Source organism: Chironomus tepperi, unplaced genomic scaffold (genome assembly GCF_022539635.2).
Source record: "Chironomus tepperi strain 1889 unplaced genomic scaffold, CSIRO-AGI_Ctep_v1 contig_85, whole genome shotgun sequence".
Lineage (NCBI taxonomy): Eukaryota > Metazoa > Arthropoda > Insecta > Diptera > Chironomidae > Chironomus > Chironomus tepperi.
The window spans coordinates 3726286-3740125 of NW_027226207.1; the positions used below are offsets into that span (position 1 = coordinate 3726286).

The window sequence follows — 13840 nt, forward strand, 5'->3', positions numbered from 1 at the left end:
AAAATTTAAATGTGTCGACATGAAGCGTTCGTGTGACAGTCAGACGCTTAGAAAATTGTATCGTTTTTTGTAAATTTTCAAATGTTTCACAAACAACTGCGCAAAAATAAATAATTATTATTATTCTAATGTTATTCACAAATATTTAAAAAACAATGAATCCTGACATAAAACTACAGACGCAAACAGAAAAACCAAATCATTATATGTAAGTAAATGATGGAATGCACGAGTTTTGAGCAGGAATTGACAGTGAAAATTGATAAAAATTGTTATTGTAGGTATTTGAAAGAATTTCGTGTCGAGCAATGTCTCTCCTTTTTGCAACATAAATGCAATCAACATAAGCCATTTGTATGTTTTAATTGGCATTTTGATAATCAACGACGAAGGCGTCCAGTTAGAAGACGCGATGGTACATTTAATTATTCGGCAGATAACTACTGCACAAAATACGATGAAACAAAAGGAAAATGCCCCGATGGAGACGAGTAAGTGTTTTGTGTCTATAATTATTGTTGTCAAAATCATTTTTATGATAATTAGTGAGTGAAAGAAAAGATCCAGTGACTGAAATAGTGAAAATTGAGAAAAGAAGTGAAATAACATCAGATTGAGTAAAAGTTGGTAAACGCGGGAAGTATAGCACTAAGAATATCCAAAATGGCGGGGCTTCGGGATAAGTCCTTCAATAATGGATAAATATCTTAATAATTTCCAATGAAAATGATAATAGTGAATTAATAACAACATTAAATGGATTTTTGAACGGAAATATGTGTGATAAGAGCATAAAAAGATGAACAGAAGCCATTAATTATGTGCTTGCTTGTGTAGTGTTTTTATTTGAACGCAATTTTTGCCAAACATCTTTATACACCGTTTCATTCAATCCGTACATTAACAAAAATGCTAAAGTTAATAATTTTAAATGCCACGTATATTTACGTTAAGCAGAAAATTGATAATACTTCCGAAATTTAACATCATATACACTCATAATTGTGATAATATTAACATAATATAAGTAATGATTCAGAGAAATTCCCCGTTTATCAATTTGAGTGTGTTCCTACATTCCATACATTCGAGCATATTACTTAATATTATTATTATTTTTTTCTTTCTTTCCTTGCGAAAAAGAAAAAGAATTCTAAGATTAACAACATCTTCGTAATATTATTATTATTATATTTCTCACGTATGTAATCGCGCGCGTACATACGTCTATACACATTTTCATACAAACAAGCAGTAGGCAAGCAAGCAAGCGTTTTTGAGAATGTATTGCATTGACAATGACCTTGAATGAATGAGAAACGAACATTATTGTGTGTTTATTCCTCTCTCTTGCTCGCTGTTTGTTCCTACTAAACGGCATACGGTATTTGTGGAAATACTAAGAATATCAACAGTCATCATCATCACAATCATCTTCTTAACCGAGCCGGTCACTTTTATTTTCATTTATTCATTCGTTTTGATGATAATGAAATCGCTTCTCTGTTCACCTATTTATTGAATGACTGACTGTACATATATATATTTATTTATTTATACTATACAACTCTCAATAACACAACTTAACTAACGCTCACTCTCTCTATTTGTGTATATTTTTTTGTGAATGAAAATAGGTGTCCATTTTTGCATAGAACAGCCGGTGACACTGAACGTCGTTATCATCTTAGATACTATAAAACATGTATGTGCGTACATGATACTGATTCACGCGGATTTTGCGTTAAAAATGGTCAACATTGTGCATTTGCACATGGCGTTCATGATCAACGTCCGCCAGTTTATGATATTAAAGAATTGGAAGCAATGCAAGCAGCTGAAAATGCAGTAGAAGCAGCAAATGGCGGTGGACCGAATGCATTAGATAAGGAAAGAAATTTAATGAATGAAGATCCAAAATGGCAAGATACAAATTATGTCCTAGCAAATTATAAGACGGAACCTTGTAAACGTCCTCCACGTTTATGCCGTCAAGGTTATGCATGTCCACAATATCATAATAGCAAAGATAAGAGACGTAGTCCTCGAAAATATAAATATCGTTCAACACCATGTCCGAATGTTAAGCACGGCGAAGAATGGGGTGAACCAGATAATTGCGAGCAAGGTGATAACTGCCAATACTGTCACACCAGAACAGAACAACAATTTCATCCAGAAATATACAAATCAACAAAATGCAATGATGTTCAACAACAAGGCTATTGCCCACGAAGTGTTTTTTGTGCTTTTGCTCATGTCCAATGTGAGTATGCCTTCCTTTTACTTTTAAGATGATTGAAATTAACCGTTTAGTTTTTGGTTTAGGTGACGAATTACAACAAATTAATCCAGATGGAAATCCATCAATATTATCAGACATGATCAACAACGCATTGCCTCCACCGATGGTAAAAGATGCGAAAACTAACGAATTAGCTGTAAGTCACGTACATAATTTCTATTCTTATAAGATTCTTAATGTTCATTCCTTTCATGTCTCGTCACAGTACTTTTCAAAAGTATTACAAAATGGTAGCGCTGAGAGTTCAGAATCAGCAAGTACAAGCAGTATAGGATCGAATAATAGCTCACATAATAAAGCGCCTGGTTCACAGTTGCAACCAAAGTCAATACATAGTTCATTGGCCCTTAGCAATACATTAAATTCCAATATTAACGGTAGCGCAATTAGTAGCTTACAATCAACTATAAATAGCAATTCGAACAATTCCAATTTATTATCAAATCCATTTCAAGAATTTTCGCCAGAAGTATCGAAACAAGTGAGTAACTTGAATACAATACCAACTCTTATATACTTTAATGAATGCTTTCCTTTTGTTTTAGATATTGGCCATTGAGAATGATCCGTCATTGAGTCCAATAGAGAAAGAAACTAGAAAGAGATTCTGTTTATTCGGTCAGTTATGTAAGTTTATATTTATTATCCCTGTACCCACTAAACTGTATGTTTCTTTTAATTACCTGTAGCTTCTCAATTCGATCTTGAAAATTCTATATCGGCTGGAATATCTTCAAGTATACTACATCCACAATCAGCTCCTGTCAACATTCCTAATTCACCATTGACGAATTCATTAGGTAATTATCGCAGTAAGTAAATTTCTCAATCAATATTGGCAATTATGTTTGAGATTTTTTAAAATTGCACATCTCGGTGTATCACTTTGTTGTTGGTGGATAATAATTCTATCTGTTCCTTAAATGCTATACTTGGTCAATGGATCTTTTGCTGTTATAAGGTTCTATATATTGAGAATTTTAACGTATTTTTGAAATTCAAATTTCGGCTAGAAAATATTCAAATTTTTAAAACCTTACAACAGCCAACGGTTTTTTACTTTTGACCAGCTATAGCTTAGGTGTCATTAATTTAACATATTCCAAATGTCTAACAGAATCAATTCTCGCAGGACTCTTACACGGTACTAACTCAAAGCCAGTGAATATTCCAGGAAATTATAGTCCATCATCTCATCCAAATATGTTTATGAGTGCAAATGATCCATTCATTCCTAATTTAAGCGGAAGTGCTGGGTCTCAGAAAATCAATAGTAATTCATTCGGTCATAATGAAAATATTTTATTTCAACCATCATCTCATTTGGTATCATCATTAAACGATGGATTAGGATCATCAATTAGCCCAGATTTAAGGTAGTAGTCTTATAAGATTCATTGGACATAGTAAACACGATTGTGTTTCTCTAGCGAAAATTTCAAATTACTTCACAGGATGAATTTTGAATCTAGAATATCGGAAATGAATCAGCTCAATAGTGATCAGCAATTACTCAATAATTCAACAAATCCATCAAATAGTTTATTCGATGCACACATTCAAAAATATCCATTATCTCCAATGATTAATTCCAACTATAATAATGTTCATGATGATGCAATGAGAAAGAATTTCGAATTATGGAAAATAGAACTTGATGAAAATAATAGAAAGGTAGATATCAAGATTAACAATTTAAGACAATTAATTATACTAACGTCTCTCAGTTTAATAATCGACAGGTTCTTATAGCAGAGAAACAACGAGATGAGGCATTAGGTACAGTTAAAGTCCTCACTGAAAAAGTAGAACAGCTAGCACTATCATCATTCAAATCCAATGAGCTACGCGGTATGCCGATACAAAAATTAAAAACATTACAGGTAAGTGATATAGTTTAAGTCTATGATGATCATATCCCCTCATTCTCATTATTGCTTATTTCATACAGTCAAAATTAAGAAGCGATTTAGAAGAAGTTGATAATGTCCTTTATTCATTAACTGCAACAAAATGTATGAAATGTGAAGAGAATAATCGTTCGGTAACATTAGCACCATGCAATCATTATGTGCTATGTGAAGTTTGTGTGACAACTCAACGTGAATGTCCTTATTGCCAAACTCCAATCGAACGAACGAGTGCAACATAAATAATTTGACGATAAGTAATAAAAGGCATCTTAGTTTATTACCTTTTTATTAAATTTAGATGGACACATAATGCATTTACAATTTAAGATTTCATAGACATATATAGACACGCAGAGGAAATAATATATTGAGAAAGAGGAAGACAAATCTGAACCCGTAACTAAGCAGGATTATCCCAAAAAAAGAATTTTTTTTTTGATTTGACATATTTATGAAGAATTTCTTTTGCATTTGTTTTTATTAAGAATAAATAACTTCATATAAAGCTTCACATTCGACTTTTACAGAATCTCTAATTTTTTTTAGACACAAAACAATTTTTTTTTGTTTTTTTTTTTAAGACTTTACTAATAACAATAAGATATTTAGTAAGAATAAAATTGGAGTACAAAAAGCACAATAAGCTCAAAAAAACAAACAAAAATCCAGAATAATGCATGTGTCCATCGACTATGTCCAATATTTATATGTGTGTGTCTTGACACTAATACTATCAAATAATTTTCACTAACACATTCAAAAGTATTCACAATTTGTGAAAATCTGTAATTGTGTTAGTGAATTTTTCAAAAAAATAATTTAACGGTTTAGACACACATAATTATGCATATTAGTGACATTAATCATTCAAGAAGGAATAAAAACTAGTAATACCTGTTGAATTCTCTCTCTCTTTCTCATACATTTATTAGTATTTAACAAATTTTTTCCTACAATCCAATGTGTTTTTCTTCGTAATAATAATATTAATAATAATTAAATGATTATAATAATATGTGTGAAACAAGAAAAAAAAGTAAAAATTGATGATAATTATATATTTGATGAAAATTGATTACAAAAAAAAAATTAATTAAACAAAAAAACTGAGCAAAAAAAAAAAATGTTTGAAGAAAAATTAATAAAAAAATCATTTTGAATAAAAAGATTTAGAGTAGAATACATTTATATAGGTAGAATAACAAATTATTGTGAGACATACAAGAAATTGCTATAGAACAGTTTAATTAATTAATTGATTTAGCACTGGATTGTGAAAAATCTGATAACTGACAGAAAGGAAGTAGACATTTTTTTTCAATATTTGATCAATCAATCGACCTGATAAACATTTAAAAAAGTAAAAAGTAAAAAAACCAGAAACACAAGAGAATGTACTTCTATATTATATTAAATATTAGAGGAGCCCAGTGCTGATTATATATTTCTAATTGAATTAAACGGGCATTAATAAATATACAATATAAAAAATGAAATTGATAACCTACCACCCGATAAATACCTCGATACGACTTTACAACATACTTATACTATTGTAATAGTTATGATAACGATGATAATTATACATTACATAGCTTCAACAAATTTAATTCCTTTAATATCCTTTTTCATCTTCCTCTCCATTCTTCTACTCCCCTCCCTTATTCTTATTCGGAATGGGAAATTTCTGCAAAGTTGCACGCTTTAGAACGTTTATAATCAGGTGCTAATCAGATTTGTATGATTTTTTTCTTGAGAAGTGAAATTAAACTTTTTAACGATTTTTTGAAATTCAAATGATCTGAAATGAAATGAACTTTTCAACGGTTTTTTGAAATTCTGATGATCTAAAATGAAATGAACTTTTCAACGGTTTTTTGACATTCAAATGATCTGAAATGAAATAAAGTTTGATTTACTAAACAAAAAATAATTTGAAAATTCCAAAAAAAAAAAACCGTTGAAATTCCATTTAATTTCAATTTAGTTCTACTTTTTACCAAGTTATTGCATAATTTCCTCGAAATCTCAATTTAAGCCAGCATGGATCAATAGAATATAGTCTAGGATATTAGTTTTATTTAAGTTCCTACACAGCACAATCCATAGAATAATAATTACAGCTTCCGAATTTAAGTTACGCCAGCATTTGCTATAGTTTATGCAAATTCACAGAATTACAGGCAATATCAATATACCTCCAAAATTATCAATAATATCTTCCAGATGAAGATCCATAAGTCTAGCTTAGTAAGTAACTTTGCTGATCCTTTAATTGTCCCTCATCCATCCCCCCGAAAAAAGAAAACTTCTCATTCACATTCCAGTAGAACTACCAAAAAAACTCTATGCCTACTTTCCGTATATACGTCATATACAATTACATAAGAAATACTTAGAATGCGATGCTTGGAAATTTCATTAGCAATCAATAATTTTTCATAATATTGTATGTGTTTAATTAGTTTATATTCAGCCAAAAAAACAAAGATATAATTTCATCTATGTCGCTGGATTGAAAATCACAATAATAATGAAGATGAAATTACTTACAAAAAAATAAAAAATTTAAAAATAAAAGTAAAAAGTTTGGTCGCATACATAGAAAACAAGAAGATAATACAGAAAAAGAAGCAAGCGAAGAGATTAATGTGTATAAAAAAGTTGCATGAAACAAAAATAGAAAACTAATTCAAAAATATATTTAATGAGAATGATAAAAATTGTGAGAATAATAATTGATAGCGTTTATATTATTGAAGATATTATATTTATTAGAAAACTTTTGAAAATTTTATTGTTCTTTTTTAAAAAAAATTATCATCAATTAAATGAAATTTCATCCCTAACTTTCGATTCCTTCATGTTCCAAAAAAATTTTAATAATGTGAACTGGGCAGCTCCAAAATTTTCAAAAACTATTTTTATTCCTACCCCATACAAATTATGGTCAATTTGCGTCACGTTGCGTCTACCCACATGCATACAGTAAGCTGATTTAATCCTTTTGCGAACTTTGAGAGCTTTCATAAATGATTGTGAAAAAATCCAAATTATTTTATGAGATAATTGGTTCCAAAAAAGCTGTTAATATCTCACAATATGTGAAATGTATAATGGCAATTGTTGAAAGGAAGTGAAATGAGATACTCACCACTATAATACCGAGGAATTTGTATGAAAAACGTCTATTGTGAATTGGCGCTGATTAATCGACGTCCCGTAACAATAAACTGTCTTTTTCATAGTGAACGTAACGCATAGATCAAAAAATGCTACCAATGTAGGTTTGTTAATGATGTCCATTTATTGATGGCATTCTTCATACAAATTACATTGCTAGGATTTCTTGATGTTAAGTTTTCTAAGAAAAGACAGTTTATTGTGGCCAGAAGTCGAAGAGTCAACAGTTGTGGCATAAAGTGAAAGAGCTTGAAGTTGACTTGAATTTTTTTCATACAAAATTCGAGTTAGCTTCGAGCTCTAATCAGTTTCAGTGTCAAAATTACCAATTTAGTGTTTTTGACACTCTGCCTACCAAAGCCACAAAACTATAGAACCGTACTTCTATTGGATATCCATTTGACCTTCGAAAGGATACAAATTCCTTGTCAATTTCATTAAACAAAGTCCGTGACATTCCATTGGACACGTGATAAAAGACTAGACAAATAGATGTAATCAAACGTCCAAATCGATGTCAGTTTTAGACTTCCAACAAACAAAAACAAAGTAATTTATTCACCCGCATAATAACAACTAGTTCCAATAATAATAAAAGTGATATACTCACCACTATACTACCGAGGAATTCCTGTGAAATCAAGGCTATGTACTTGCAATTTCTACTTTCAAGGTTAATTTTGTTTACAACTTATTTTGTATGGGACTCAGATCATGTGATTTGACCTGAAATGCAATAAAATGTAAATAAACGACAACCTTGAAGCCATCACTGCCATTACGTTACTAAAATATTTATAAATATATTTTCGCTATAAATGCCATTTATATAATTATACAATCTTAATTCCACGAAAAGCGTATCTTTTTTTTTGATACTTTATGTCAGAAAGCAATTGCTTGTGTGGGGTAGAACGTAAACTTTTTATTAAGAAAGTCAAGTAATCCTTTTTAGAAATTTTATACTCATGGCAACGAAACCCAGTTCCAAGAATTGATAATAAATATTGAAGATTTAAATTCTATGTCGTGAAAAACTTTTTCACTTAATTTTCCTTTAAAAAAATATTTAAAAAAAAACTATGAAAATTTATTAAAAAAAAGGAGAAGTTGTTAAACGAGAAAATAATGTTACGGATAGATGACTTTTTTATTTTTTTATGAGGACACTTAAAAAGAAAAGATGATAAAGCTATTTGGCATGATAAATTTATTATTATGGAAAATGGCGAGGAGAATGACGACAATTCTACAAGTATTTGACATTATTCGCATAAGAATTTCATTTCAATTCAGCATAATATTCAATAATTTTTATCCGTGTGTAGGTTGAATGTAGATTAATTCTGAAGTCAACAAGAATAGATAGATACGTCTGGGATGAATACATATATTTTATGATTCTTAATTCATTTACTTATTAAAATTTATTTTTAAACATACGCTTTGCTTGCTTATCTTGATACATATAGCAATTGCTGAATCATAGTAGACAGGATTATTGATATTTTCGGTATTTTTTTAGCCAATGAAATGGAAAAAAAATTTCAGTCACATTGGATTACTTTCTCATAATCTAATGCAGTGTTGTCCAAACTCTTTTGCGCCATGGCACACTTAGGTGGTAAGCCTCGATCGAAATATAGTTCATGGCATTTAAAAGAAATTCAGTTTGGAAAACACTGATCTAATGGAAAATTCAATTATGATAGAGAGAGTATACTTAAGTGTAGTTGGCATTACAATGGACTGAGACTGTCCTGAGCAATACGAATGAAGAAGGCTGCTTCACGGAGCTTTTAAGGATCTGCTAAACCTATTTTATCATTACCTAATGGAAGTTGTTCATGTTTAGCTTCAATATGGCTGTCCAAATTAGACAACTTCAATTTGGTATCAATGAAAGAGCTTTAGCGGAGCCTTTAAAGCTCCATGGCAGAGTCTTCTTCATCTGTGTCGCTCAGGCATTGACTTTATGAGACATAATTTATATTAAGCAACTTTCAAGGATTAAACCAAAATTTCTTTGAATTTCAAATGAGTTTCCTTCAAAGAAAGAACAAACAACTTCCCAAAAATAGTCTCTGCAGACACAAAAACAGTAAACAGTTTGACCCATTTCCATCAAAATCAAGATTGTTCATTTCTCACACACAAAACAAGTACCTAAATCTTCTTTGTTTTTCTTATTTTTTTTTTCACTATGGAAGCTAAATTTGACTTGATTTCTTCTTAATTTTTCAAATGCAAAGAATGATGAACAAAATAAAATAAAGTCGGAACTAGGTGGCAGAAAGACGGAATCTTTTTTATCAATGTTTTTAAAAAAGCAAAACAATTAAAATAAATTAGGAACAACAAATTCATTAAAAAGTAATAAAATAAAAAAATTATTATAAATTGAATATCTTCTTGATATGTTAATTGTAGACGTGATGAGACGTATGGCGAGCATTTTAGAAAATTTATATTTTCCGCTTTAATATTTAGCCATTGTTTGTAGGTATTTATCAAAAAAAAAAAGTATATTATGAAATTATTTAAAATATACATGACACGAATAGAATGAGAACAGTACATACCAGTAAAGGAAGTAATATTCTTCGACATGTCAGGATTTAATCAAAGCATATAAAGAGATTTGAGTGAAAGTTTAAGTAATAATGCGGCATTTATAAACAAAAAAAATAATAAATAATTAATAATTGCATTGTTGTGAATTTAAACATTGTCATCAACGCGCTATAATAAGTAGTGAAAAAAACAAAAAATATTAAATTTTTATTATGGACAACAAAAAAGAAAGGAGAGTTTTGCATCGCAAAAAAACATAATTCATCAACAGCATAAATAATATAAAAAAAAAAATGGAAAAAAATGAAGAACAAAATAATATATACATAATAAAAAATAATGAATAAAAAATGTGAAATAAATAAAAAAAAATTTTATTCTAAAATATACGAGAAAAATTATGCCTTAATTTCCAATATTTCAGTCTGTAATAGGATATTCAATTATTTTAGTCTAGAGTTGGATTCTTATAGGAATATTATAAGGATAAAAGATTTTTTTAAATTTAGAGAGCTAACTTCAGATTTTAGAATAAGTTAGACAATTACTATACTTCAAACTAGCTCGCAATCGTCTCATATTTTGTATGAAAATTCGAATCGACCACCAAATCTTGGTTAAGGTACTTTCAACGATCGAAAATCCAGAACCAGACTGACGTGACTCTGACTTGGTGACGTATTCGTCGAACCAAGCCAGAATCACGTCGGATGGATTTATGCCAGATTTAAACCGACCGGTCGGATTAATTCTGGCATTATGTCGGATTCAAGCCGACTGGTCGGTGTGTCTTTGGCATTATACCAAATTAAATTTGAATCCGGCACCAATTCGAAAATATCTTGTCTTAGCGTCGGATTATGGCTAGATGAACTGATTTGTGGTATCTGGGTTTGCTGTCCGTACAAATCAATTGCAATTCATACTCTTAAAAAGTAATTTAAGCTAGTAAATTTTAATAGCAAAGTTTAATACAATCATCAAACTACCAGTAACGATAATCCTAGACGCGTTGTCTAACGCCATACAGCACCAATATATCCAAGATACCCAACCACAATCCAAATTTTCATACACAACCTTCAATTTCCTTTATTTTATTACATCTGTTTATATGAGTCAGTACAAATGTATCTCTGTTAATTTTAATGAGCATGCTAGAGTCATAAAAACAGATGCATTTAAGAATAGGAAGAAAGAAGTAGAAGAAGAAGAACTGAACACTCGAGAGTGTTCTAAAGTATCCAAGAAACGTCACGTTTCAAAAAATAATAATTTTTACATTTAATCATAGAATTGCTGACTTTGACTAATAGTTGTATTCTATACTAAGTCCATGAGAATTAGCAGTTCCTTTTCATTTTTGCATTTATATTTCAAAATTAATGACTAATATGATCATGTATTATTGAACTGACTGTTCTATGCCTTGATGGATCTAGAACAATGATTCCTTGACTCATACACTTAAGAAATCAAGTTAATGCTTGGAGCTGGCCTCTCAGGATACTTTAGGGGACTGTAGAGATATATAGAGAGGATATGAACATGATGGCATGGATATAGACAGGTTATGGAAAACATGGAAAGGATATAGACAGGGTATGGATAAAGACGGAATATGGACTAAGGTATGACCCAGTGAAGTGTTCGGGTAAACCCAGATACATGCCTTAGATTAACACTTAGTCAATATGGAGATTAATACTATATAATTTACTAGCTATATCTAACCCATCGAGACACCAGTCATTGTGCTTGTACACGAAATATTCATCAAATCTCATCGAATATTTCATGAATTTGTGACAAATTAAAGCAGTAATTACAAAATTGTTCAATTAATGACAAACTAAAGTATTAAAATCTTAACAATCTTATAATGACACAGCAATGCTGCTCAAAAATGCCTCAAAATCAAAACGATTTGTCCTTGGTTGATTGAAAAGCCATAAATTATAAAATAAAAATTCTGACCATAAATCTTTCAGAAATATTCATTACATGCTTTTGTGTAACTTCTATGGATTCATGGCCAGAAGAAATTCAATATTCAAATGGTTTTTTTCGATTAATTGACTCCAATCGTTTTCAACTTTGTTTGTTTAAAAAAGAAAACATAAAGTGGAAAATTCTCTATTAATTCTGTGGAAAACTGGAAATTAAAATGTGAAAAAAATGATAAAATTTCTTTATCTGCATCTATCGAGTGCTTTTGTAGGATTTTATCTATAAATATCTATCGATAAATAAATTTGATTCCGATATGAGATCAAATTGTACGTGAGCCATATTCTGTGGAAATTTAATATCCAAAATTGATAAATCCTGCAAATGAAAAATAAGAGAGTATGTACAGCACAATCAGTAATTCAAGTGAAATCAATAAAAATCCTAATATTTAAATTTAAAGTGCAATAAACAAGATTCAATGAAATTGAAAAGTTCAATAAACTGACCCTCAAAGCTGCTAATTATCGATGTGATGTTGATGAAAGCTAAAGCAATAACAACAATAATTTCAAATGCAACAATTCCGCTTTAATTTGGGTGAGTAGTGTTTAACGTTTATTGTATTTATGAGACAAAGGGGGACCGATTTGTTAGTGACGTCATGCTTTATGGAGAGAAATTGAAGATTTTCAATGTTCAAAATTCAATTTTTTTTGACCGTTACTTTTTTTCGTAACGTACATTTTTATTTTGAATTAAGTTGATTTCGAAATGTTCGAATTTTTCGACAATTTAATGTCGAAAAACTCGAATTTGAGACGGACAAACTCTGGTTCTGTTATTGAAGTCTTGCGTCTAAAATGTGTCGGGACATTCTCTAGATCAGTGGTGGGCAACCTTTAATTCACGGCACACCTTGGTGATAAGCCTCGACCGAAACAGCACAAATCATACGGTTCATGGCATTTTCAACAAGTTTTAGTGCCACACTAGTGTGTCACGGTACACAGGTTGCCCACCATGGCTCTAGACTTTCTTATACACGTCACTGCTAAACGACCCCCATATATATGTATATATATATATATATATTTGCCATGCTAAAAACATTTAAGTCCCTGAATGATAAATATTCATAACACTTTAAAAATTTTTGTGCTGTTTGTTTACTCTGTTAAATACACATATGAAGTAATTCAATTGTAAAGTCATGTCTCATGTATTTTTAGAAATTTTTTTCTTAATGCATTCTTATCATCCATACAATTATTGTACATGATAAAAAAGGGAAATGTCAAAAAATATTTTTTATTTCCAACACTTTCTTATCATTTCTTAATGATATTAAAAAATTAATGAGACTCTTAGAGCTACTTACACAATTGTGTGTATTATTTTTTTTTTCGTTTGAATGTAAACACGTAGAGGAACAAGTGAGGATGATGTTATGATTCAGAGATGATTGTGGCGATTTTTTAAAATTGATAAGGGTAATGACCATTAAAATGGATGTAAACAGCATGTATCCTGTGTTTTTGATATCAACGGAAACTGGTTGAGACAAAAAAAAGTTAGATTCGGACTTTTTATGTGCTGCATGTGTTCATTTACTTATCAGTAATCACCTCATGTAGTCAATGTGACGTCGCCAGAGATTTCTTTTCGTCATGCCTTTTTAATTAGAATCACGAGTATTTTTTTTTATTTAATCTATTTAAGTTTGAGTTTGATGATTTTTCAAGTTTATGAGGTGAACGACTAAGACGAATGTGCTGAGATTGATAGTGATACGTGTAGTTTTAAATGATAGTTGATATTTATTTTAGTTTTTAATACTAAAAGCTCAAAATTGGTTTAAATAGTTCAAATTATATTAAAAATTTGATCTTAAAGCTTAAACCTTGTTCAAAAA

The 13840-nt window shown here is 30.1% G+C and overlaps 1 protein-coding gene across 14 annotated transcripts; it reads left to right on the forward strand.

Moving 5' to 3' along the window:
- The first annotated feature begins 81 nt into the window (after nt 1–81).
- unk (RING finger protein unk) lies at nt 82–10339 on the forward strand. 14 transcript variants are annotated; one of them, XM_070635031.1, is made up of 11 exons: nt 82–208; nt 282–491; nt 1638–2266; nt 2317–2441; nt 2511–2786; nt 2851–2932; nt 2995–3117; nt 3423–3681; nt 3736–3979; nt 4033–4188; nt 4257–10337. In XM_070635031.1, the coding sequence occupies exons 1-11, from the start codon at nt 156–158 to the stop codon at nt 4455–4457; spliced, it is 2358 nt and encodes a 785-aa protein (XP_070491132.1). In that variant the 5' UTR covers nt 82–155; the 3' UTR covers nt 4458–10337. The 14 variants fall into 14 exon arrangements, with proteins under 14 accessions (XP_070491132.1, XP_070491133.1, XP_070491126.1 ...); XM_070635032.1 differs by having other exon boundaries at nt 2329–2441; XM_070635025.1 differs by having other exon boundaries at nt 2317–2786; nt 4048–4188; nt 4257–10339.
- Nucleotides 10340–13840: the final 3501 nt, after the last annotated feature.

What these genes read in the sequence shown, in the direction of transcription:
- unk (XM_070635021.1), top strand. Translation starts at nt 156, where the DNA reads ATGAATCCTGACATAAAACTACAGACGCAAACAGAAAAACCAAATCAT. An exon ending in GAAAAACCAAATCATTATAT is followed by an intron (nt 209 to 281) that starts GTAAGTAAATGA and finishes TTGTTATTGTAG; the next exon opens with GTATTTGAAAGAATTTCGTG. An exon ending in TTCATTAGGTAATTATCGCA is followed by an intron (nt 3,118 to 3,422) that starts GTAAGTAAATTT and finishes AATGTCTAACAG; the next exon opens with AATCAATTCTCGCAGGACTC.